General features: G+C 39.7%; 2 protein-coding genes and 1 long non-coding RNA gene across 4 annotated transcripts in view; 1 reads left to right on the forward strand and 2 right to left on the reverse strand.

The window, feature by feature from the left end:
- The window catches only part of atrx (ATRX chromatin remodeler), a 31,289-nt gene extending 24,560 nt beyond the window's left edge, over positions 1-6,729 (reverse strand). The window contains exons 1-9 of the mRNA XM_069697039.1: positions 6,528-6,729; positions 4,439-4,500; positions 4,292-4,341; positions 4,075-4,196; positions 3,908-3,988; positions 3,618-3,727; positions 3,424-3,491; positions 874-3,002; positions 132-201 (exon numbers count right to left, since the gene is read on the reverse strand). Of these exons, the coding sequence (XP_069553140.1) occupies positions 132-201; positions 874-3,002; positions 3,424-3,491; positions 3,618-3,727; positions 3,908-3,988; positions 4,075-4,196; positions 4,292-4,341; positions 4,439-4,495 (2,687 nt within the window). The 5' untranslated portion in view covers positions 4,496-4,500; positions 6,528-6,729. The remainder of the gene's footprint in view (positions 1-131; positions 202-873; positions 3,003-3,423; positions 3,492-3,617; positions 3,728-3,907; positions 3,989-4,074; positions 4,197-4,291; positions 4,342-4,438; positions 4,501-6,527) is intronic.
- A 2,719-nt stretch (positions 6,730-9,448) lies between these two features.
- On the forward strand, positions 9,449-10,311 carry LOC138620095 (uncharacterized). The gene is made up of 3 exons (XR_011310850.1): positions 9,449-9,491; positions 9,719-9,835; positions 10,063-10,311. It is a non-coding gene; the product is annotated as an uncharacterized lncRNA (long non-coding RNA).
- Positions 10,312-10,839: 528 nt separating this feature from the next.
- On the reverse strand, positions 10,840-25,308 carry kif3a (kinesin family member 3A). Of its 2 annotated transcripts, XM_069697042.1 has the most exons (19): positions 25,141-25,308; positions 24,346-24,619; positions 24,021-24,165; positions 23,065-23,149; positions 22,776-22,881; positions 22,326-22,465; positions 22,006-22,203; positions 21,335-21,509; positions 21,128-21,226; positions 20,435-20,515; positions 18,436-18,444; positions 17,731-17,887; positions 17,445-17,625; positions 16,652-16,762; positions 16,257-16,382; positions 15,480-15,533; positions 15,292-15,360; positions 15,069-15,199; positions 10,840-11,662 (listed from the first exon to the last, which is right to left on the reverse strand). In XM_069697042.1, the coding sequence occupies exons 1-19, from the start codon at positions 25,144-25,146 to the stop codon at positions 11,614-11,616; spliced, it is 2,196 nt and encodes a 731-aa protein (XP_069553143.1). In that variant the 5' UTR covers positions 25,147-25,308; the 3' UTR covers positions 10,840-11,613. The 2 variants fall into 2 exon arrangements, with proteins under 2 accessions (XP_069553143.1, XP_069553141.1); XM_069697040.1 differs by lacking the exons at positions 18,436-18,444; positions 20,435-20,515 and having other exon boundaries at positions 25,141-25,306.
- Positions 25,309-26,009: the final 701 nt, after the last annotated feature.

The raw sequence follows: 26,009 nt of genomic DNA on the forward strand, positions 1-26,009 counted from the left end.
TTAGCGAGTCAAGTATCGAGTATACTACCTCATCAATACATTTAAGCCTTTCTACCCAATAGATATGTAGATGTTTTCATCGCTGACCTTGAATGATGACGACAAATTGAAACTTGACGTTTTCTAAATACCTGTTTTCAGGATCATCGTCGTCATCTTCACAAACTGGAGCGCCTTCCTCTTTTGTGTCCCCTTCATCTCCTGTACAATAAAACATGCAATCAATGGAAGAGCATTCACGTCATCAACATGGCTCTGTCCTGCAGTAACGGTGCAATTTGTAACGATAAAACATATTCATATGATGATAATAGCAACATTTAGACTTATTGACGCAGCATAGTATTATGAATCGAGCAACCTGCGCAAAGCAACAAGCTCAAAGCAGCTGTTTTCTACATAATCTGAATCTCACCGAGTTACTGTTGTTGTTGTTCATAAACTAAAGAACTGAGAAAGTGTTACAGTTAAATGTTTTACTGAATATTTGAAGACAAACTGTTAACTTTACACTGACATATAAAAATATATTTTGTTACAACTATATGTTCTTGAAATTGATTACAAAATATTTTTCAGTATTTTGTGATATTGTCAAGAACATCCTCGTCGCAAAAACACCGTGAAAGGTCTTAAGATGATTCCATCCATCATTATTACCCGCTGTATTCTGAACAGGGTCACGGCCTATCACAGCCCGATATGTACGTACAAACACGGAAGTGTGAATACATGTGCCAGATGAGTAACTTCCCGTAGCTATAGCAACTATACACACTATATATAATCTCCTGTGACTTCTGACAAGAAGCCAAATGACTGAAGTTTGCAAAATATAAAACCCTTCTTTTCATGCCTGGATTTAAAAATTACCTGAGGATTGACGGAAGGGTCCGCTGCCTCCCACCAAGTCATCCTCCACAATGGGTTTGATCTTTTGCGCGTCGCTGTCCTCTCCGGAGTCACCTTCAGCCTGCTGCTCCTCCTCATCCTCACTGGAGGACGACTGCAGCTTGGAGGCTGCTTTGGAGCCCTTTGCTTTGCGCTTCTTCTCATAAGACCGCTTCCGATCTGCCCCCTTCCTTTCAGGTGAGTTTGTGTCTTCCTCTTTTGCGTCATCTTGCTTCTTCACACGGCTAGATCTCCTCTTCGCTGTGCTCGCTTTACTCTTTTTCTCCTTCTCCTGGTTGGAGTCGGAGTCTGAGGAGTCAGAGTCTTTCTGCTTCTTTTCAGAAGACTTCTTTCGACTGGCCGTCTTTCTCTCAGGTGAGTTTTTGTCTTCTTTAGCTTCCTCCTGTTTCTTCACACGGCTCGATCTCCTCTTCGCTGTGGCTACTTTACTCTTTGACTCCTGGTCAGAGTCGGAGTTTGAGGAGCCTGAGCCGTTCTGTTTCTTCTTCTTGGATGTCTTCTTTCCTTTATTCTCTTGGTCTGAATCAGAGCTGTCAGATTTCCTTTTGCGTTTGGCCGAACTTTCTTCATCATGTGTGGATGCATTTTCTTTGAATAAGCATTTTTTAGCAGTTGCACTTCCCTGTTCCTCATCTGTGCTCTGGCCTGCTGCAGCCTTCTCTAGCAGTACGTGAGGAACTTCATCGGAGTCGGAGTCTTCTGTCTGTTTCACCGAAGCCTCGGTCTGCTTCCCATCCTCTTGTTTGGTGCTACTTGATCTCTTGGACGATTTGGCCTTCTCCTTGTCCTTACCGTCTTCCTCTGACTCAGACTCAGAGGACTCATTCTCACCCTTCTCAGCCTTCTCAGCTTGCTTCCTCAAAGGAGTGGTCTTCACTCTACTAGAGCGGCGGCTGGGTGGTGGGCTGTCTGTCCCATCTACTGTATCCGAGGCAGCACTTTTCTCCTCCTCGTGTTCTTCTTTACCCTCTTTCTCTTTCTCTTTTTTTTTGGACCTGGAGGAACGTGACCCACAAGTTGTCACGACTGGCACAGGAGTCAGTTTGACAATGAGGTTCTTGACCTTGGGTTGAGGGGATTGAGAGTCTGTTGTGTTTTCATTTGACTTTGTTTCAGTGTCTGTGTCCAAATTGGTGTCAGTCTGTGAGAGCATGGAGGAATCTGCAAGACTCTCCACCATCTGAAAGAGCTCTTCTGGAACAGAAGGAGGCACAGACATAATGTCGTGATCTAAGGACATTTCACCAGTTGGCACTAGCCCCTCATCACACACTTCAGTTTTAATGATCTTTTTGGTTACATCAGTTTCTGTTTGGTGGTCGGTCATTTCCGGCTCATTCGACACTTGATCATTTTTCATGTCCTGCTCATTAGGTGGCTCCGTCTCCATCTCTTGAGCAACCTCAGCCTCTTCAACTGAATCCGCCACATTGTCCGGGTGATCGTTTTCTGCAGGTGCCGCAGCATTTGTGCTCTTTCTCACAACATGTTGCCCTTCGTTACCATTCTGCAACTCCATGCTTTTGAACTCGGGATCCAGAGCCTCCTCCAAAGCACTGTGGGCTTTTTGCAAATCAGAAAGGACGGCCTTGAAGGCCTTCAAATGCCGATACCTGATAGACTTCTCTCCCTGGTCCTCGGCTGCCTGCTGGATGAACTGGATGAACGTATTGTTCAAACCTGTTGTAGTTTCAACAAGCTTTTTTGCTTTCTTTATAAGTTCTTTGGGTAGCTGCAGTTTTTTGTAGGAGAACGTCATGGTCCCAGAGCCTTCACTGTGTTCTTTTCCATTGACGACTGCTTTGTGCTCTTTGGCCGCTTTGTTCTTGTGCTTCTTGCTCTCGCACTCCTCGGTTTTATCCGTTTTCCGTTGCTTGAGTTGCACAAGTTCCTGCTTCTCCATGACGCGATTGCATTTGGAGACCAGATCCTGGAGGGGCTCGGATCTGCAGACATAGCAGTGCCACTTAGAGTTCTCGTCAGTGATGTCCGACAGCTCCTTCCTGCCCAGGTTACGCAGAATGCACTTCTTGCAGAAGGCGTTGTTGCAGTAGTCACAGCAGATGAGCTTGCCGCCTTCAGCGCACCACCTGGGGAGAAGAAGTTCAATAGTGTTTGAGGTCAATTAGAAAATCTTCAAAATAGGAAAAATATGACTAAAAATAATTGGCACATAAAACAAAAATTGATTTGAAAGAAATGAATGATGATAAAATAAACATTTTCAATATTTCATTAGATGGACATTCAAGTAGTTACGCTCCTATACATTTTCATTGTGAATCCTATTATACACAAACAATATTAAAGTCATATAGCTAGATAGATCGATAGTTACTTTATTAATCCCACAAGGGGACATTTTTTATAAATGTTGTGCTCTTTTGAGACGCCCAACAAAACCCACAATGTTACAACTCATATCTTTTTAATTCTGTTGTGTATCTTCTAGTCACTTTAGTTTGACAAATAAATCATAATGTTTTGTTGGTCGAGAGTGAAATTTTGTACCTGCACTGCTCATCCATCCCATCAGAGTCTCGGCTGATGTCATCACTTGTGTAGTAATTGTAGCATGACTAGAGGAAGAGGAAATAATGCGATCACTCGTACATCAAGATCGTAAAAAAACTGAAAGATATCATTGTAGATCATCACAGAAATGGTCATGAAAATATGTGAAATAGGTAAATGGGGTTTCTTACCTTACAAATGAGCACTTTGAGCGCGGGATGCACAAACACAGAGTTGCGCTGAAACTGGTTTACTTGTTTACCGCAGGCGGTGCAGTTTACCTTCTTCTGCAGGGTATCATCTGTGATAAAAGAAATCAATAATTGTCACTTTTGCCCTCATTCACTTTGATCTCCCTCATTAAATTATTTATCATTTTCAGGAGATCCAGTTCATTGGCTCTAAATATCTATGCATGCTCACTTGTGAACATCAACATAGCAAACACATGTTTTGTTTCTAAATAGGGAAATTAAATTACCTTTTTTCTTCTGTTTGAAATCCACTCGGAGCTTCATGGCCCCTTTATTTTCATTCCCAGCTGGTCTTATCACTAAAGTGCCTGAAAAACGAAACAGCAACGTTTCCAAATATCAGTATTAACACTGTCTTAATCAAAACCAACAAGCAGCTTCCTATAGTTCATACCTTTAGATGCGCTGCCTGTGTTACTGTCGGAGGGATTGTCAGATGTTGCACCTTCATTCTCACTTTCGGCTGAGGCCTCAGATTCATTTGGTCCAGTGTGCTTCGCCACAGTGGCGGGCTTCCTAAAATCAGGTTAACATTTCAAGCTGATGTCTGTGTGAACTCTTCTGATAACACCCCACTGCAAAATACTGGCACATCTAAGAAATCTGCTCACCTCTTGCTGCGAGAAGAAGAGGGCTTCATAGTTTCTGCTGAGCTGCCAGGCTGACGAGGATACGAGATTTATTTTAATAGCTCGACAATTAAGTTCGTAACATTCAAAGTCAAAACATATCGACAGCCAAGGCGGTAATGTACTTACCTCCTCTTCTTTTTCTGCCATTTGGTCTAAGTGTGGTTCAGAAGAAGCCAGACTCATTTTACCTGCAGAGACATTTGAAAGTTTGTTTCTGGTTGAACATATTGGTGAACTAACATATTTTTCCATGAAATATGATGATGTATTACAGCAAATTTAGTCTGAAATAAAAAAAAATTCAACCTGTATTTACTGCTGTAATACAAGACAAAAATCGAGCATGGCAAGTTTTATTACTGTCCAGGGAATGATCAGTACTTCATATTGTGTTTTTGTGATCATTTCTAAACAATTCAAAACTTCTAAAATGCGATGTTTAGATGTTTTCATTTCTCCAGGTGTTGTACAAGATGTAAGAGACAGCATAGCATGAATACAAATATAACAGGGAAACAGGAAATAAACAACAGCGGTAGGCAAAGTTAATATAAACAAATGTACAGATTTCAATTTTATCTTTCATATTCAGTTGTGTTTTTAACAATATTTTGTAATATTCAAATTCCTATGGTTTAAATTTCACCTTTACTGGACAATTGCATCACCCAGACCTAGATATGTAAACATTTGTTATATGATTAAGAAGTCAAGAATATTTAAGAGCTGCAATGATTCGTAGATTAATTGATTGACAGGAAATTAATTGCAAATTAGTTCAATAATTATTTAATCATTTTGAAAAACTATTTCATGAAAAAAAAAGTAATACAACTCTGTTTCCGGCTGCTTTAAATGTTAATATTTTCTGCTTCTGCTTCCTTCAGTCCCGCATGATATATATCCTTTGGTTGTGGACTGTTGGTCGGACAAAACAAGACAGTTTAGGCTGCACCTTTGGCTTGAGAAACACTTGTCAACATTTTCTAACATTTAAAAAGACCAAACAGCAAATCAATTAATTGGGAAAGTACTGAAATAAACAGATTAATCAATAATGAAAATAATTGTTAGCTGGAGTGCTAAAATATTTACTGACGACAATCACACAGCATTACATAGAGTTAGGCTTCTGGGAAGGTGGTGCCAAGTGCACATGGTGTCTGCAGATAGTTTGTGGAAATATCAAATGTTTTTGTTGTTGTTGTCTGTCAAAAAAAAAATACAAAAAAAATAAAAAATATACAAAAGCAAAACTGCACGTAACGTCGCTTAAACATCTTTAATTAAAAGCACACTTACAGCATTGTTTGCGATGATGCGTTCATACTGAATCTGTGCGTTACCAACATGCTGTTACCTGCATTTCTTGGCACGACGAGACAGAGACAGAGACAGACAGAGACACCGCTGTTTATTTTTGCGTCATCATCATGTGCTGATTAGATAGCTACGAGCTATGATAACTATCACTCAGCCCTGCCGGCAGCGACCGGCGGACACATTTGAGCAAAATTCAGTGACAGTGCAAGAAAAAAAAAAAGAGCCCGATATCCCAAACAAGCAGTGCAGCAGTGCACGTTTCTGCATTTAAAGCCACTTTCTTTATTCTCCACGACGCCTTTTCCGTGTTTTCACGACACCGGAACTCCAGGGGATGCCAAGGTGTAGACAAGCTAACGTTAGCGGGCGCCGTCGATGCATAACCGCCTCTTTTAATTGCCCCCCCCCTCCTCCTCCTCCTCCTCCTCCCATGTTGCCCCTGGCAACCTTGCCACCTTTGGCTGTGCATGCAGAGGTCCAATGCATGGGGGGCATGCACCGCTGCATGCGCGCAGGCCTTCCCTCGAGCTAACGACGCCGTGGCGCGAACCAGCCTGGCGCTGCGCGTGTAGCATCCAAAGTAGCAGAACAACACATCGCCGGCTTGTACCCGTCAAACAAAACGGCACTTTCGCAGTCAAGTCACATTTTTTATTTTTATTTTTATTTTACATTTGAATTACGTAAACAAAACATCCCGCACTCCCGCGTGCGTCCTGCGTATGTGCGGACCCTCGAGCATCGCCGGCTGCGCAGCTTATAGTAGCTGAGCTCGGCTAGCCTTAGCGCGCTTACCTAGCTCGCTTGGCCCGGCTCGCCGCTAGTGAAGGTAGCACGGCGATCAATGCGAAACCGACCCGTCCAAACAAACACACTAAAAGAGCGCTCCTACCTGCTTTTCACCGTCTTCATTTCTCGACTGACAGACGCGCGTTTAGTTTACGGTGCGGCTAGTCCAGTTCGATCCGAAATGCCGATTTGTTTTTTAATGGCAGGGAAGCCAGAAGAAGCGCTTGGATACCGAAGCAACTCCGGTCAGGGGAGACAAAGCAAGGGGACCATCTTGCCGGATGGCTGTGGACGCAGTAAAATGGCGCACCTAGCCTCGATCCTTGTGCGCGCTCCTATTGGCTGAGCGCCTCAGCCGCTCCGCAGCTCTGAGTGGTCCTTAATCAAAGCACACATTTTCTACAAGTCTGCAAGAAGAGTTGGACGGCGAGCAGATTCCGTTCAAGTTCAACGTGATGCAGCTTTTACTGTAAAGTACACGTATCTGAAGTATGACATGTAAAAGTCACTCGTGCTGATGTAAAGGGTAACACCCACGTTAAATGTCGAATGGTGACAAGAAATAAGAAACAACAATATTATATTATATAAATATTTAAAAAAAAAAAAAATGTTTTGGACTTTGAGATGAAATGTTTGATTTCTCGGTGAAATGTTGGATTTTTTTTTTTTTTTTTTTTCTTCCACTTTTTGCCTCAAAGACTTCTAAACCCTGGGCTCTAAATAAAACCTGAGAGGTTTCAATGATGGAAGGTAAAACAAGGACCCACACACCCCCAAAATGATGAAACATTTTCATGTTTCTTCAGCAATAGAATTGGTAAATTTCTAATTTATAAACGTATCACACAGTTTTATAAAAAACTATTAAAGTTTGACTTGACAACTTTCCAATTAGGGAACTAAATTAAAATACTTGGAGCATCTCTGCCTGTCTAGTGCCTCAGTTATCTCTCAAAATAAACTGCACTGGTGTTGAATATGTTGAGTGTTAAGTTACAGAATATTACCTGAAGATGGGGCTCATAATCAAAGATTATCAGGTAGTGGTGTAGGGTGGTGAATGAGGTCATCACTTCAGTAAAAATACAAATATAGAAAGGTAAAAAAATACTCCTTCACAAGCAGAAGTATTGCATGAAAAAAATGCTACTTAAGTAAAAGAACAGTATTAGCAGCAAATAGTTAACATATATAAGTTAAAGAACTGGCTTGGTCCCTCTGACTGATATTATCTATGACCTCATTACATTATGAATACTGATGCAACAGTAGCATGTTACTGTTGTAGCTGCTGCAGGTGGAGCTAGCTTGAACAACTTTACATTCAGTTTTATAAACAGAGACAGCAGGTAAATCAAAGGGTCGTCAGGTGATTACTGGGGGAGGAAAGCAGAAAAAACAAAGTTTCTGATTCCCAAATTTGTTTTCAACTTTTGGACTTTTTCTCTATTCTTTAATTTTTGTTGAGATATTGGATCATTTGAACATTAATTGAGATAAAACCAAGTGAGAAATTTAGAGGTGGAGCGGTTAAAAGTTCACATTATCTGAAATGATCCCAACCACACTGAAATGATCCCAACCACACTGTTTGCAAGACGTAAGAAGCCAAAAAGGTTGGAAACCTGTGGTTTTATCTTTAACCGTGTGTGGTATATTGAAAGCCTGTTATATCATCCATTGAGTCAAATCTTCACCTTCTGACGTTTGGAGTGGAGAAGAGAGTGTGATATTTCCCTTGAAACAATGAGTAGTGGAAGTATAAAGTTCCATTAAATACAAATACTCAAGTAAAGTACAAGTCCCTAAAATTGCAGTACAATAGTACAGTACTTGAGTAAATGTAATTATTGTCAGACACTGGTGCAATAGTGCAAGTATATTACAGTCGAGGTGGTAATTGGAAAATGTGGAGTTGTGAATGTGTTGGACTGTGCAGAGATGTGAACTCAAGTTAAGCTTCAGGTTTCATGAAGTTTATACTGAGCCTTTTTTTCCAAGTCACTGACTTCCCCTGCAAATAACTTTTCACACAATAAACCAAAGGTGTTGCAGTTTGAGTGAAGAACCTTCTGATAGTGTTGATCACTGGTGGCCATGAGCAAGTCTATGTTGGTTGATTTTGGTTCAATTATTTTTTATCTTTAGTGATATTTGAACAACACTTTTTTTTTCTGTTTCAAGAACAATAATGCAAGGTAAAGCTCAATATTGCATTAGTTTTATTTGAATAATAACAGTGTAATCATTCTGTAGTCTCCAAAAAGGACAGGTGGGCAGGTATATCTGTCTGTCATATTTTCCTCTTCCTAATGTGTGGGATGGAGTTTTAAAGCTTGACTCAAAATATTTCCCATGTGCCTACACCCACCTAATTTTGAGATGTCATTATGGAAAGATGCAGGTATTACTATAATACGAGTAATACAACTAAAAATGTATGAAAAAAGTCCATTAGGATCTCAATTTCACAACTATGAGGACCCAGTCTTTATGAAAATAAAGTTAAGACATATATACATGGTGATGGCCAGCAATTCTTGGTGAGAGTTGTGCAGATAAGATATCAACAGAGAATTTCTAAGAAATAGATATGTCTCTGCACCTTGCGGAACATTTGTTTAATAGTAAATCAGATACACATCAATCTTCAGTCCTTATTTGGTGTCCTCCCCTTCTGACGTGTCTGTTTTGTGGTCGCAGTGTCGGCATGATGATGTATATAAGTGACAACAGAGTTGTAGGGATTTCAACTTTTCTGCTCACCCTGACAGTGCTGACTCACAGTCTCTCTCAAAGACATGAACAACTTCAGTATTCAAAACCTGACCCTGATGATGATGTTGATTGTGTTGGTCAACACATTACGAGAACCAAGTCCTAAAGAAAAACTGAAGGAGATTGGAAAAGATGCCAGGAATTTGTCCAAGGACGTCGTAAGAAAACTACAAACTACATGTTGTTTCTTTGTTTGTTTGTTTGATAACACACTGACATTCTTCTCTTGCCATTTCAGGAGAAGATATTGGTGGAAATAATGCCAAGAGAAACTAAAATATGTGTGGTATGTTGGGAACCTTTTATTTATTTATTTATTTATTGAGATTATTGTGGTCTTTCACATCTGTCAGATGAAATAGATAAAATTTCACAAAAGTTTTCTCTTGGCAAATGATGTCCTGACTCTGGCTTTTTGGATACCATTACTAATTACAATTTAAAAAAAAAATTCCCCTCGGGGATTAATAAAGTATATACCTACCTACCTAATTGTGTCTTTCTCTTTCACAGGACAATTTCTTCTGCTTTGCTGAGAAGATTCTGAGACGCGCTCCAAATGTCACAAATGAGCAACAAAGTCACAATCTAAAAAAACTCATCAATCATTTGCATGTGTACAACAATATGGTAATGAGGAATTCATGTATTTCAACAAGTTCTTTGTAGACTGAAACCAAACCAAAATTCGTTAAAAAAAAAAAATTCGAACACCTCGCAGCGACACTGAATAGGCTTTTGTTGTAACTATTATTAAGACCTTTAATGTTAAACTTGTTTTGTTCTAATTTAGTTCCGTGGTCAGCAAGATTATGTTTGCATTGAAATGGTAAATTGTCAATTTGATTTTCTTTCAGACAAATGCCAGTTGCAGCTCCCCAACCAACAATCACCAGGAACTCTCAGCATTTCTGAAGGAGATCTGGACTTGTGTAGACCACAAAATACACAATACACACACAGAGTGATGGCATTATTATTTTTTTTGTTGTTGCATATTTTATATACATAAGTTATTATTTATTGCAAAATGTTCTATTTATTTTCTTACACATTATTTTTGTAGGATTTGGATTTATACATGAATAAATTATAATTTGACAATGGTTTGTCTTTCAAGTCTTTTATTTTTTACAGCATGCCTGCTTATATTCTATGAAGTATCAGCCATTAATCTTTATCATTACAAGTAAAACTGTTCAGTAAACAGCTGTTTCACACTGAGGAACAATAATTTTGAAGATCAACTCTCTTTTTTAAGGCATCAATTTGTTCAGAAAGTCGGAAGGCAACCAGAAATGAGTTGTTTCTAGGGGTTGCGTGCCATCGTAATTTCTTCTACAGGCTCGTTACAGCCACAAAGAACGAGGAATATCACTGATTTCATAATGAAAGAAAGAGGAAGAACAAGAACGTAAGATAAAACATGTGAAATAATTTAATAAATAAAATTCAGGGGTTTGGTGGATGTAAACATTTGACATACATTATGATACAAAATAAAAGTCAGTTTGCCTCCACTACAGACCATCATACAATTTTATGATCTCCACAAAACCTTATACTAGTGCATTATACTAAGGCATACTGTATGTATGGTGTATCTCTATGACTCAGGGTGTCATTTGAAAAAAAAAAGAAAAGAAAAAGACTTGCTTAGATTAGCAAATGGCACTAACATAAGAGCTGACTGGCATGCATGCCCCTGACCTAAAGTAAAGAGTAAAGCACACTTATCATTTACATACTTGATTCACACACTTTTATCTCCTTGATTTTCTGTATACAATTGAATAAAACACTAAGACTTTTTGCTTGTTTTAAGAGTATAATTTGGTTTAATCTAAGAGGAAATGCAATTTAACTGAATTATAATGTGTTCATATCAGAGCAGGCCATTTAATACCAGTTTGTTACGTCGCAGGAAATCAGTAAAACAGAGGTCAAGACTTCCATGTGGTGTTAAATTTGTGTCAAATACACTCAGCAATGTTTAGAAGATGTGAGTGCTTTGTAGTTTGTAGGTCATGAACACAATTCTCTTTTCAACATCCTGACAAATCTGGAGCTTCTTTCCGGTTGTTGGTCATTTTCAAAAAGATGCAATTCATATTGTTATGGCGGATTTCCTCTTGAGTGCTAGTAGTGTTTAATGCAAACAGCTGCTGCCACTTAAATGTGTTTCAAAGCAACATGAAAACATGAGAAAACCCTCAGAGAAGTCTTACAATACAATACATATAACAGGTCTCTTATAAGAGGTCTTAATCCAATCACAGGTGCAGCTTCACATTTAAAACCTTACCAGCAATACAGTGTATGCAGATCATCTTTTAAATAATGCTCAACCATAAACTGGACTAACGACTGCTGAAAGTTGCAATGAAATGTTCCCCTCAGCTCTGTCATCACTGCAGGAGGGATTCGATCACAGTGTCCGGCTTTGCAGATCTTTTCCTGTGTGGAGATTTGTACATGATAAGTACAAAGGTTTCTGAGAGTTTTCAGAAATCTCATTTCTCAGAACAACTGTGCAGCATGAAAACGGTAACCGTAACGCTCCATATCGGCTAATTATATGTGGCAGCCAAATATTTGAGTCCACAACCATGGCAGTATTTTTATGTAGTGCATAAAGAACAAATAAAAAAGTAATTTAAAACACCAGTGGAAATGGCAGTGGGCTAGAATTCTACTAGCAAGTAAAGATATGTTGCAGAATACCAGCTAAGATATTACCAAATTTCTCTGGAACATGTTTATAGTTTTCAGAAATTCACCATTTACACATTTCACTTCATGTGTGTGGTATGAAAAAGGAATAAAAAGTATAAATACCACAAAATCATAGTAGAACTATATTGAAATCTGACTGCTCAAACTAACTCAGGACGTGGTGGTTTGAGCACTCTAATCAGACGTTCAAAAAGGTGTGAAAGCAGAACGTAAGCACAATGATTACCCTCCCTGTGTGTAACTTGGCAAACATTTTCAAGATCTTCCCCTGTCATTGTGGCAGCTGATGGGACATCGAAATTATGCTGAAAACAGCCGTCTTGGTCCCTTTCACACCATAAACAACAGGAAGAGAAGAGCTCACAATTTCAACATGTACAGTCAAACAGAAGACGCCAATGTTTATCAGATTTCTGGAGGATCTGTATGGATAAAGGGATGGCATGATGACAACCTGTGAAGAGACGTGGATGTGTTTGTGTTCGTTTGATCAATTAGTAGAGATGTCAAGCAAACGTATACTTTGGTAGCAAGTGGATTTGTGAAATTCAGAAAACGTGATTTTAGACGCCGTAGATATTGGACAATAAAACAACATAAGGGATAACAGCCGCTGCAGCCACAGCAACAATTCTACTGTGGCGTGTGGAAATATTAATGTATTGAAACATTTCATGTTTGAGTCGATGATCAGGGACAACTAATCGGCCCCAGAATGTAAACGTTGTCAGAGCATTTGGAGAGGAGGAAACACTTTAAACTTACGAAGCAGCACAAAGACACACATTCGGATCTGAAGACAGAATTCAAGGAGAGCGAGCGCCACTTGTAACGGAAGTGTTATTGTCATTGTTTGTGAACTGTGTTCACACACTGAGTGCAGCGGCCTTTGTGGTTTGCTTTGCTTTCTAAGCAATACTTGTCTTTTCACCGGTATAAAATAGACAAAAACTCAACCACAAAAAAATTTTGAAAAAACTTTGAAACTGGATGAGTGTTAAAAGACCATATTATTTGTTTTAAATACTTGAAGGCTACGTGCCACAGTTCTTTGTGATATAAGCACATATATTTTATTATTCTCACTCTTTTTTTTAATTTTTGTGGCAGCTGGGCACTGCTATAGAAATGCTCAGCCACCATGGAAAACTTGTTTTTTTATCCTCTGGTACAATTTTGTTTCTTTTGTTTTTTCAAAATAACGGTAATGGCTTTGGCATTAGATGAAGACTATCCCAATATTATTCCTGGATTGAAATTTTTTTGAAGAGTTCATGTTGAATCACGTTCATTTCATTGGATTATAACATTTCTGCTGTGGTGTCAAAATTGGTATCAATAATCAGAAAAGTTCAGTGGTATTGCAACCGATTGCCAAATCTTTGGTATTGTGACATCCCTATTAGCTGGCCTGCTAAACAGTTACTCTTACTCTTACTGAGCTAGTTGATGTTATTATTTTTTCTCCATTCTGTTATCCTGTGGACAAAAGGCAGATCAACCCTGATTTACATCCAACCCATATTAATTTACAACCCCACTTCCAAAAAACTCGGGACGCTTTGTAAAGTGTACCTAAGAACAGAATGTAATAATTTGCAAATCACATAAACCAATATTCAATTGCAGACAGAGTAAAGAGAACATATCAAATGTTGACACTGAGAAATGTTATTGTTTTATAAAAGAAAAAAGTATGCTTATTTTGAATTTGATGCCAACAACACATCTCAAAAAAGTTGGGACAGGAACATGTTTATCACCGTTTTGTATCACTTCTTCTTTTTACAACAGCTGGAGTCTTCTATAACGGAGCCATGCAGTTGAAATACGTGCAGAATGTGGTTTAGCATTGTTTTGCTGGAATAAGTAAGGCCTTCCCTGAAAGAGAAGTTGTCTGGGCGGCAGCATATGCTGCTCCAAAACCTCTATATATCATTCGGCATTGATGGTTCTTTCCCAGATGTGCAAGCTACCCGTGCCATGTGCACACATGCATCCCTGTACCGTCACAGATGCTGTCTTTTTAACCAAGCGCTGATAACAACTCGGGTCGTCCCTCTGCTCTTTGGCCCAGAGGATGTGATGTCCATGTTTTCCAAAAAGAATCTCACATTTTGATTCATCAGAGCACAGAACTGTTTTCCACTTTGCCTCAGTCCATCTTAAATGCGCTCAGGCCCAGGGAAAGCGGCGGCGCTTTTGGATCATGTTTATATCTGGTTTCTTTTTTGTCTGGTAGAGTTTGAATCAGCATTTGTGGATGCAGTGATGAACTGTTCACAGACACGGGTATTCTGAAGTTCTTCTTAGCCTAGACAAAGATTTCCATTACAGATTTGTGTCTGTTTTTAATGCAGTGCCGCCTGAGGGCCTGAAGATCACAGCCATCCAATAATGGTTTTCAGCCTTGTCTCTTGCATACAGAGATTTCTCCAGATTCTCAGAATCTTTTAATGAAATTATGTGCCATAGATGGTGAAATCCACAAATGTTTTCCAATTTTATGTTAAGGAACATTATTCTTAAATTTTTGAACGAGTTTTTCACGCAGTCTTTCACAGAGTGATGAACCTCTCCCCATCTTCACTGCTGAAAGACTCTTGCCAAATAACCTAAAATTGTTTGAGATGTTCAACCAGGTTTTTAAAAAAAAATTCTTTAGTCTTTTGTTGCCCCTATCTCAACTTTTTTGAGACATGTTGTTGGCATCAAATTCAAAATAAGTATATATTTTTTATAAAATAATAAAATTTCTCCTTTTCAAAATTGTATATGTTGCAAGACTTAAAAACAAATGCAAATCCAAAGAAAAAGAAACAACTTCACACGGGTGACCCTATTTGGATCTCTGGGAAGTGAAGTCCAAAAACACAGGTGTAATTACTAGTTATCACCATAGAGGGCCACCAATGAGAACAAAGCAAAGGTCTTTGAGAATGTAACTTTGAATCTCAAATTCAGATATAAGATCATTGAAATGACAATTTCTATGGGGCCAAATGTAACTGATGCCAACAACTGATGAAAGAAACCATAGAAACTACAGGCTGGACTGATATATCAGAAATGCTCAACAGGACGTGGAGCTTCAGGCTGTCTGCCGTCTGTGTAGAAAGTACTTTACCTTCGCCCAGTCTTAGGTCGGCCACTCTTGCTACTTTTAGAAGTTCTGGGCCGCTCTAGTTTCATCAGGGACTGCCGCATGCTCTCCTCTGTGTAGGCCAGATACACGTGGGACAGATCCACCTCGAATGGCTACCGGTGGCGCGAACAAAAGAAGAGGGAGGTCAATATTACATTGTCAAGGAAGAACATCATTCATTACACAACAACTCTGTACAACTCACGTCTTTTTCTTTTTTATCTGGAGCAGGAGTTTGTTTTCTCATATTGTTGCCAGTGTAAGCCACACATTTCTGAAAGGCATAACATAAAACAGACAGACACAAAGAAGTCATTGACATTGCACCTTTAAATTGATGTTAATCGAACTGACCACTAGTGCGTGTGGATCAGCTCTGCAAAGTGAGCTCACCAGTTGCCATTCTCCAATGTCTTCATTCCAGTGCACGTAATTCTCTATCATCTCCTAAAAGGAAAACATGAGACAAGATGAAAAGACACCAAAACCAAAATATCAAGCCCCTGCAGAGCTGCACCGCCAACAGGTTTATGCAGGTGGAGATTTGTTCATGTGTGCCACCTTCAGGTTTAAGTCTATTTGTTATTTCACAGTATCTGCAGCCTGCATGTTAATGTTTGGTAGATATGTGAGGTTGTGAGAGATGTACAAGCAAATTCCATGTGGTTCTTTACATCAGACCTAAACTAACAGTATGGTACTAGATGAATGTTATAATGCATCACTTCCTTTGTAATGACTGTCAGTGGGTGAACAGTATTAGCTGGTGATCAAGCCATTTTTTAATCTTATGCCTCTTTTTTGCATGTATAGATGTAATTGAACAAGTCATATATATTAGGCAAAATAAAATATTAAAAAAAAAGAGCTGTGGTGCTGCAAGCTAAAGATGTCTCAAGCCAATCCCAAGGGTTCGTGTATCTGGGCCAATGCAAACAAATATCAATGGAGCAGAGTTGGTCAAGTCCTTAATAACGGTCGTCAACTCCCTAAAAAAGGTCAAAGTTTATTTTGAGAAAAAATACAGGAGATTTCTTTGAAACCTAAATACATTTGATCTTTTATTCTTTTCAATGAATAGCCCTATTCGGTTATATAGGGGGTTAAAGGACCCAGATTAGGCCGGCATTTTTTTAAATCAAAATCTTTCTAAAATAAACACACACTGACCTGGTATTCCTGGGGAATAAAGTTGTCTATGATAAGCATCTGGAGCCGGAGTTCTCGGCTCAGCTGGCGGATGTTCTCCAGGAGGCCCTCGATCTCTCTATGATGCTCTTGCTGTAGATCCGCCATCTATCAGTCAAAACACAGCGACCGCAGAGGATCAAATTCCAACTTGATCAATCACAGCTAGTTACAAATGTTGCTCTAGTTCAGAGAATTATCAGTTTAATATCTGGCTTAAGTAACATTTATTAAATTATGCACTGTATATGGGTATTTAAATCTTTTCTGTGTCTCCTAACAGTCCGAGACAAATTATCCCATGTACTCTATAACTATCCCCACACACCTTATTACCCTGCTGCTCTCTCAGTGTTACTCTTTTTTGATATGCTTACTTCTGCTTTGGCAGCCATCAGCATGGTCCATACTTTCTTCAGCTTCTTGGTCTTTCCTTGAGCCTCTTCCTGCAGACTAGTGTACTTCTCCTCAATGTCCAGACGCTCTTGCTGTTTTTAGAGGGAGAGGAGTCAGTGACAACACAGAAGCAAGATCCTTAAGCAAGCAAGAACATATGCAGACAAAGGGCAGAAGTCAAAATGTTTTAAAACCGTGTATCATTTAATAAATTGTTTACAGATCTCATGCACAACGTCAAACTGAAAGGATGTGGGTCCCTTTGGCTTTTATCTCAAGATGTATTATCTGATGAAAGTGAGTGATTGAGTACGAGCCTCTCCCCATATTTCCAACCACGATGCAGTTTTTTTTAGATTAAGTTCAAGCAATGTGGTATCCGGTAGCACATCCTGTCACTGACTGTGCAGCCTGGCCGGGTGGTAGAGAGCGAATATGTATGTATGCACATGGTAGTGTTTCAATATCAGAAGCGAATTGTTGCCTATGAAAACACATCATCTTATTTTGTCAAATTGTTCATTCAGTTGTTTAGCAGAGGCAAACAAACAAGCATTTACTCCAGCATAAGTGGCAGATGTGATTTGGTTACAAGTTTAAACTGACTACAGTTACAGCATGATAATGGTTGATGGAGATTTTTCAGTATGGTGTCACTGACTCATTAGAAAGGCAGAAGCATGAGCAGTCAATAACTGACTGACTTAGTGAAGCCTTGGATCGCTGGAGAACATGACATTGTGTGGATCTAACCATACTGTCTTTTATCGTCACCTCTTTCTCCTCCAGCTCCTTACGCAGCTGCTCTGCCCTCCTGCGACGTTCTTCAAGCTCGTTGTTGGACTCCTGCAAGAGCTTCTCCTGTTCCTCAGCCTTGGCTAAGAGGTCTACGCCACCCACAATCACCTTCTTCTCCAAGGCCGACAATTTCTCCAGCAGGAGGTGATGCTCCTGCCTAAGAGGTACATCAGTTATCAAGCGAGAGGTTTACAACATTTTACTCGAGTTAATACCACATTTTAAGAGTTAATCAAAAATGTTATTCTTTTCATGGACTTACTGGGCTTTAAGAAGGTCCTTCTCCCTCTTCTCCAGCTCTGCTCTTGCCTTGTTCCTCTCCTCCTCCTCCATGTCCAGCTTGGCCTCCAAAGCCTTTCTTTCCTCTTCAATCTTTGCCTGCATCTCCACCATCTTGTCTGGGGAAACCTTCTTTCTTCCTGAACAGAGACAGGGGATACCACAATGTCTAAGAGGTTGTTTAAGATGTATCCTATAATACAGAGTACTTGTCACTGCTTAGGTATACAATGATTGAGATGCAGATTAGTTCATTTTATTTTAAGGGGTTTTAATCAGCATTAGTATTATTTAATCTGTGCAGTTTAAGTTAATACATTTTTTAACTTTGTGGGTCTTCTGAAGGACCCATAGATCAACAAGGGAGGGCAAGTGATAATGAACAGTATTAAATAATTATTGTTAGTGGAGGCAAAATTAGAAAATAAGGGAAACTATATTGAATGCATGGTTCTAACCAAATACGTGATAAGATGGTGCTTATGAAAATGTAGAGCATGAGAACCATGGGTGGGAGTCAGACATGTACAGACAGAAAAATTCTAACAGTGATTACAGAATCATCCGATATCCAATTAGTCAGTGAGTGAAATAGCTGAAGAAGCACATGGTGGCTATCTTGATCATTTATGTGAGTAGACACACTGCTGCTAAAGCACAGCAGGACCATGTGGATTCTTACACCAACCTCTTTCTTCTTGAATTAAGAGGTGTATAGCAAGTCAGACAGGCGTCATTTGCACCAGGAAGAGGAAGAGAGAGAAAGAGCAACACATTACAGAGTGATCTTGAAAGTCTTATGACTCTATAGAGTGGAACATCAAAGAGAAAGACGACAAAATGACAGCCAACAAACGAGGAACAATAACCACAGAATAACAATCACGTCACATGATAAGACATGATGTTGGTGAATTGCTTCTTTGAGGTGGAGGACATACAAATCACACAATAAAGGATGTGAGGGGTGCAAGCTAAAACTGTCATGCAGATACAGTCTATTATGTTGACATGGTCATTTAGGTAATGCTTGGAAATAAGTAGAAGGATCAGTTGTACTGGGCAGCTAAATTAAATTAATTTAGTGAATTCAGAAATCTGTCTTAAAACAACCTCAACAACCTTTGCACACCAGGAACCTTGCAATCACTTGCATGTAAATTGTAACAATATTTGGGACACGAAAATGCAGGAGTGTGGTCGGCAACAGTGGGGAAACCTGCACTGTGAGCCTGAAGGAGTGGTGGAGACACAAGGGAAGTATAAAGCCCCTTTCACACACGTACTGTAATCCATAAATCCACTCTGCCCAATTGCCAACTCAGGATCTTTAACAGTTTAAACAGTCAAAGAGACAATAAGGATCCTTCTTTTTTGGCAATAAAATTCAGTTTTTTTAATAACTGAAAATATGCATCAATTTTAATCTGCAGTTGGATCCTGAACTATATTATAACACACACTGACAGATAGTGATAGACAATGATGGGATACATCTAATAAACAGAAAAAAATAAACATGTTGATGACATCCTTTCGAGGTTAATGCGCTTCCTAGTTCACATCCAACCAGGTAACTTTGTTGGATATCATCCCCCATTTGTGATCCCGCATTTCATCACCCGCAATTGACTGTTGCGATTTAAACTAGGCATAAAATACTTAGAAAGAAAATAAAAATATAAACTATTTTGATTAAAAAAAAATATATAAAAAAAAAAATCCAGATTCCACACTTGATCCGAGTCTGCACCAAAAAGGGATCCTGTCCTACTTGTCCAATATGTCCAAAACAACTTTTTACCAACTATAACTAAAATAGGGATTTCTGATACTAAATAAAAAAAAATTATGGAAGCATGCTTTATTATAATGTGCATATATTATAATGTAAATCCTGTGCACCCTTCTCAGAAAATCTCACATCCAGCACTATCTTATGTGTTCAAAGGTGAAAAATTAGGTTAGCAGACCACTTTAGAAAGGAAATACTACAGAAGTAAATACTATGTAAGACTCAAGCATTAGAAGAGGAATCAAGCCTTCAGGTAGTTCCCCCAAGAAAACCACCTATATGCACAACAGGAAAAAATAAAATACTCCTCATCAAACATGACGTCAAGACTTATATATCTTGCCAGCTTCTTGCCTAATATTAACAAGAAAAATGCAAGCAAAGAAACAAAAAAACATAAAATAGTTTCTATTTTTCAACTAAAACAGTACACTGTCTGACTATGAGGTAGACTAAAGAATTCTAGGACATATCTAATTTATGACAAAATTGCATGACAACAACAGCTACAGTGTTGGTAACACTAAAGTGGGGACAAGTCCCCAAAAGCACTGCTTGAGATTATCATGAGGATAAATTAGATGTAAACTTGGTTTTCTAATCATTCAAAAAGCCTGTACAGTTTGGGGACAGACACACTCTTCATCCTTGGTTCAATTTCTGCAGCTTGGTATCTTCTAGCTGGGATTCCACCATGATGAGCTGAAAGTCTGGATTGATCACTAATTGCCAACTCAACACTGTATTTTCCAGTACAGAGAAGTTTGGGATACACAGCGAAAATATTTTTTTTTTTTAAATCGGAAAACAGGAAGTTTATGGGTTCCATGTGTGAAAAGGGCTTATATTGGTGGACAGGTGGGTTGGTGAGCAGAGTTGTGCTCCAACTCACTATTCTGAGGTTTGTCCTCAGTGGACGGAGGCACCGAGGAGGTGCAGGCAAATTCTGAACTATTACTGCTGCTGTTGCTGTCTGGAAAAGAAGCAGAGGACGCACCGTACCCAACAAAGTCCACGGTGAGACATGAGAAAAGTGGGAGATAAACAGCTGTAGGAGCCTTTGGTTTGCAGCTGAAGGCAAAATGTAGGTGCTTTATGTGGGTCTAACAGCTGTGAGTGCACACATGCAAATTGCAGATACAGCAGAACACCATACTCACAGAGGCCAGATGTTTTGGTTATTATTAATTCAAAGGGGCCTACTATTAAAGTATTGAAAGAACAATTATGAAAACAGGAACGTGTAAAGAACGTCCACCACCATGGCCTCTTAGCAACATTAGTGCCCAGTGTTGCAACATGACTATGATCGTTCTACTTGCAGTTAAGAATAGAAGGTGTTAAGACCAGGGGAACTCCAAAATGAGCAACGTGTCATTTTTCTGGAAGTTTGTAACTGAGAATAATGCCCCACCAGTAATTTCAAAGCAACTTCAGCTTGATTAATATCTTAACTGAATGCTTACTCATATTACAATTGACATACCAATAAGAGACTAACCTGAATGTGCATGTATGCAGACCTAGGCATTACTGCATACCATCAACAGATTTTCACTTCACATCATCCACAGTATTTTCTTACCTCTTCTTCTCCTGCGGCCGTCTCCTGCCTCTCCGCCTTCATCATCACCTTCATCCATCTCCTCCGATCCACTGCCCTCTGAGCCAGAGATCTCTTCGCCTGCAAATTTACAAAACAACATTTTACAAAGACATGTGGTTGTCTGTAAAAACAAATGCGTGCAATCCAAAAGGTATGACTATATTTCTTTAATACCTAGCTCCTTACCTTCTTCCAGTTTCTTTTTCAGCTCCTCAATCTCTTTCTGAAACTGGCGCAGTAGAGCATCCTTAGGATCCTCATTGATCCTGGCTTTGTTTTTGATGTTTTTAGCCCTATTAGCATAGCGCAGGGTACTGATGGTCTCGTCATAGTTGTAGTCTGCAGGGCCTATATTTGCACACTGGTGGGGAGAAGTTTGTCATTTTAAAAGCAATGTAAAAACTATAATGTCAACAGTGAGCACGATTGAATGCTTAGAAAATGTCAATTATGGGTGTTCCTGCACCTAACCCATTTGGTTCCCTTAAAATGTACTCTGGTCTGTTAGCTCAGTTAGTGTGATCCATTTGGATAAATGAAAAAGTTGACAATTAAACCCTGGTGCAGTGTGTCTATAGTGTAAAAATAAATGTACCAACCACGGTATTTTATGATAGTCGCAGAAATTTAAGAGCTGAAGTATTAATAAATGAATCTGCTTCTAATCAATCTGGATAAGCAAAGGGAATATAAATCATTTGGTAACCACGTTAAGACATGCATGTCCAGATCAAGTGAACCAGATATGCTCTTAGACATGTGCGGCTCCCTGAAGCAACCTGCTCCTTAGAGGAACACGTGAGCTTTGTGTAGCACTATAACACGGTCTTCTCGCACTGCTCAAGCTTTAGCTGTACCATCATGGTCTTGGAGTTTCCTCCGAGTGAGTCCTGCAGCAGACGGGTCAGTTTTGAATTCCTGTAGGGAACATGTGTGCTCTTGCCGTCCACCAGGGCGGAGATGACGTTCCCCAGTGTGGAGAGAGAAAGATTGATCTTTGTTGCTTCCTTTAAACGCTGACCTGTGGCTCCAGTCTTGCCCTGTCTTTCTGAACCCTGAGGGAAGAAAAAGTGGTGGTCTGTTTAGCGATGGCCGGGCGGATCATGGGTGAAAAGGCAGATACAGTATACTAGTTACAGCAGAATCATTTCAATAAACAATTTCCTCGGATACATACTGCCAGATCAACCAGATGAAGTTTTCCCATTCGCACATGCTGGTTTCCATCCACACCCTTCTCACTGCACTCAATGGTGATGGTGAAGATAGCATGAGAACGGGAGCTGTGCTCATTCATGTTTGTGGCACCGACAGACCCTAAAAAAAATACACAACAGGAAAACAAGGTTTGCTCAGGAAATTTCACTGTGATTACATACTTACTAACTTTAAAAAGTTAACTCAAATGATACTTTATAAGTATTATCTTTGCAGTTTATGAAATTTCATTCAGGATGTTATGTTCATCCATTTTTCTATTTCTTGCAAGCAGGAGGTTCCTTTTTGTCTGGTGTGTGTGGTTTTCTCACATGTCACAGAGAAATGTCTCAGTGGAGCAAAATAAAGATCAACGTTTGACCTTGTGTGTATCTATTTCCGTGTTAATGCTATCAGTTTTCCTACTTACGGTTTTTGTGCCCCAGCGTCATTATCCTGTCCATATCATCAGCATTGTTCACAACGTAACCAGAGAGGTCTTTTATGTACACACCAACATCTGGCCTTTCTTTCACCTGTCATAAAAAACAAGAAAGAAATCATCATGGAAATCCGCTGTTAGCAACAAATGGTTAACACAAGAAAATATATGATGTCATCTTCTGTATGTTTTCCGACTAAAAATGACTACGGTGCCCTTTATAGCAACTCCTACAAGTCAGTTCTGTTATTAGTCATTGATTTAAATATCCAGTTACCTCTAGTCTCTGCATCTGGTCCTTTCCCAACAAGTCCCGCACTTCCTCATTGTAAATCTCCAGGTAAGAAACACGAACTAAAAATCTGCAGAAGGTAAGTTTGTATACAAAGTCAGATAAATTCTGAAATTTAAAATTGCAAATTGTAAATGTTTTGCTGAGAACACTTGTGTCGATGTATAATTATTATATTATATTCCGCTAATAAGATTTCAGTTAAAAAGAAAACAGCAAAAAAGAAGCCATCTAATCAGTAATAAACTCTATCTAATAAATTCCAATAACTAGACTTTAATAATATATATATTACGGATCAAAATGTGTTCTTTAAGTGTTTTACTCAAATATTTTGTAATTTCAAAATCTGCACAAGCTCCCTTGTCTCCAGTAAGATTGGATCCTCCTCGTGGCTCTGACAGGTAGTGGCCCCTTAGTGTTTCTCTGCTTGCAAGACATGCTATTAACTAGGACAGGGTCCAATTTCCCGGTTTGTTTTCAGGACAGGTCAGCAGCAGTAAATCTGTCTGAGGATAGTTGTTGAGCAACTACATTGTACTGTTTTAGTTTTGATTCATTTTCTGTAATTACATCCACCAAGGAGGTCATGACCTTGTCTGTTTTGAAAAAGAATTGTTTTTTTTTTGCTAACCTCCCACTTTATTTCTGTAAGAGCGGTTGCCACTGAGGAGCCACTACCTGCCAGTGCCACTCTAAGGATCCTGGCGTGCACAACTTTTCCACCATGACTTCTCATTCACAAGTGTTTTTTGATTAGTTTGTCTTCCTCAAGGACACCCTTTTTTAAAAAAAAAAAAATAGGTGTAATTCCTTGCACGGTGATGAACAAAAGGCTCGCACAGCAGCATTGATAACTGTAAATCGAGATGAAAACCTTGGCAGTGCACCAATACAACTGTTCATTGTCAGTGCTTCAGTGGTGACCTTTGCGCTCTTACCTGGTGTCACCCTCTGCCTTGGCAATGTGACCAAAAATATGAGCAAAGGAATTTGGGATTATCCCTCTGAGTTCTGGCACTGCTCTCACACCCTCCATGGTGAATGTTTTTCCTGTGCCAGTTTGCCCGTATGCAAAAATTGTGCCTGAAATGGATGACAGAATAAAATCCCATCATCAGCGTAAATATGGAAAGTGACAATTAAAGATGACCAGCAATTGTAAATTGCATTACTGATAATACAGACACAACAATGATAGTGATATCATGTTTCCAGCTGATGATCGAACATGTCACATGTTTGGTATAGTCACATTAAATGTACCATTGTATCCCTCTAATACTGAGTCAACGATGGGGCGGGCAGTGAGATTGTAGACATCCAGCTGTTTACTGTCTGGTCCAAACACGGTGTCGAAGGTGAAGGTCTTGGGGGGCTCCTGGAGAGTCTCCAGCTTGTTGACCGTGATGGTCCCACGTATCTCGTCCACCGTGACGGCCCGCTTGTGGCCCATCATGGTCTCTTTCTGGTTGAGTGGTCGACATCTCACCACCACCTTGACATTGTCGCTGACCTCCTGTTTCTCGTGCTTATTGCTCTGAAAACAACGAACCGTAAAGAAGAGACAGGTGATGTCCTACGGTGTCGCGTCACGATAGGACGGAGGGACAATTTCACTTTCACCCGACGTGGACGTAAGAGCACAAGCCGGCAGGTTGTTTAAGGGAAATAACGCCAAGCTTTTATTTGGTTTATTGAGCTAAACCAGGTGAATCGGTGGGAATGGTTTTTTAAAAATTTTTTTTTATATAAATTAGCTCACGTTAGCTTCAGGAGGCTCGGACATTATCTGCGCCGTTTCGCCGGGTTGCTAAGCAGGAACAAACATGGACGATAACGTTAAACGACAGGCGCCAAAAACACGGGACAGCTAATCTTTGGAGAAAGGTGAAACACAACTTCTGAAACGATTACAATCCCTTCTTATACCCACACGAACAAGACACGGCATGCTAACGATGCTAACCGGCGAACATCACATCGGTAGAGGAAGGGAGGAACCCAGTTAGCAAACAAAACAACAACAACAAAAAAACGCAAACAGGCGTGGCGACTTACCGGCATAGCGACAACGCAGTTATTGTATATTTATGGTGACGGTGAAATGCTCGTAAGGCTTCGTTCATTTGACTGTAGGTTATCCGAGGAATTCAAATACCACCGCTGTGCACATAACATCAAAAGCTCGCATCCGATAGCGTGTTGTCAGGTCGGTGTCAGTGTGCGCATGCGCCGCAGGAGAAAGTCTCCAGTTGACGGGTCGCAGTAATTGCTGCAACGTTAAACGCCATCATTGTGTTCACGTATTGAATGCAAACGGGGACACATTGAGGCGGAGGTGGGAAGTAGCAACATGCATTCACTGTAGGTGGAATAAATGTACAGCATGTCCGGGTTCATAACAGCACTAAAGGCCGGATCAAGCTGCTGGACCCCTAGTAACCCCCCCCCCCATGTCTCCCACACAGCATTGTGGATGATGTTCCTTTGCTAGAATACTGTTTGTCCCCAAATTGGATGTTTTGTTTGATTTAATTATACACACATTAATATAAGCCATATACACAAGCCAAGAATGGCTGTGATTCCAATTTTTCTTTATGTCATTATGTCGAGATTGCAGGTTAATTATTTCACTGCCCTAAAAAAATGAGATGATCAACCATTTATCACAAGAAAACACTTTAGTCTTTTTACCATTATTTGTCATATTTGTTGATAAAAGTGAGTTATGGACCAAAAGTATCTGCATGCTATGTGGAGATGCTGTCTGGTCAGTGTGTCTACAGTAGGACGGGCTTGCCTCCTTGACAGTCATGACTGCAATGTTGAGATCTGAAATCAGGCGAGATCAAATGAAACACATGCTCCATTTTAAAGTTCTTAATAACTATTTCTGTGATCTCGAGACAACAAATGTCTTCTTA

The sequence above is a fragment of the Brachyistius frenatus genome, unplaced genomic scaffold (genome assembly GCF_029030835.1).
Source record: "Brachyistius frenatus isolate BFR_SWC_R1_liver_20210118 unplaced genomic scaffold, ASM2903083v1 Contig_22, whole genome shotgun sequence".
In the NCBI taxonomy this organism is placed as follows: Eukaryota; Metazoa; Chordata; class Actinopteri; family Embiotocidae; genus Brachyistius; species Brachyistius frenatus.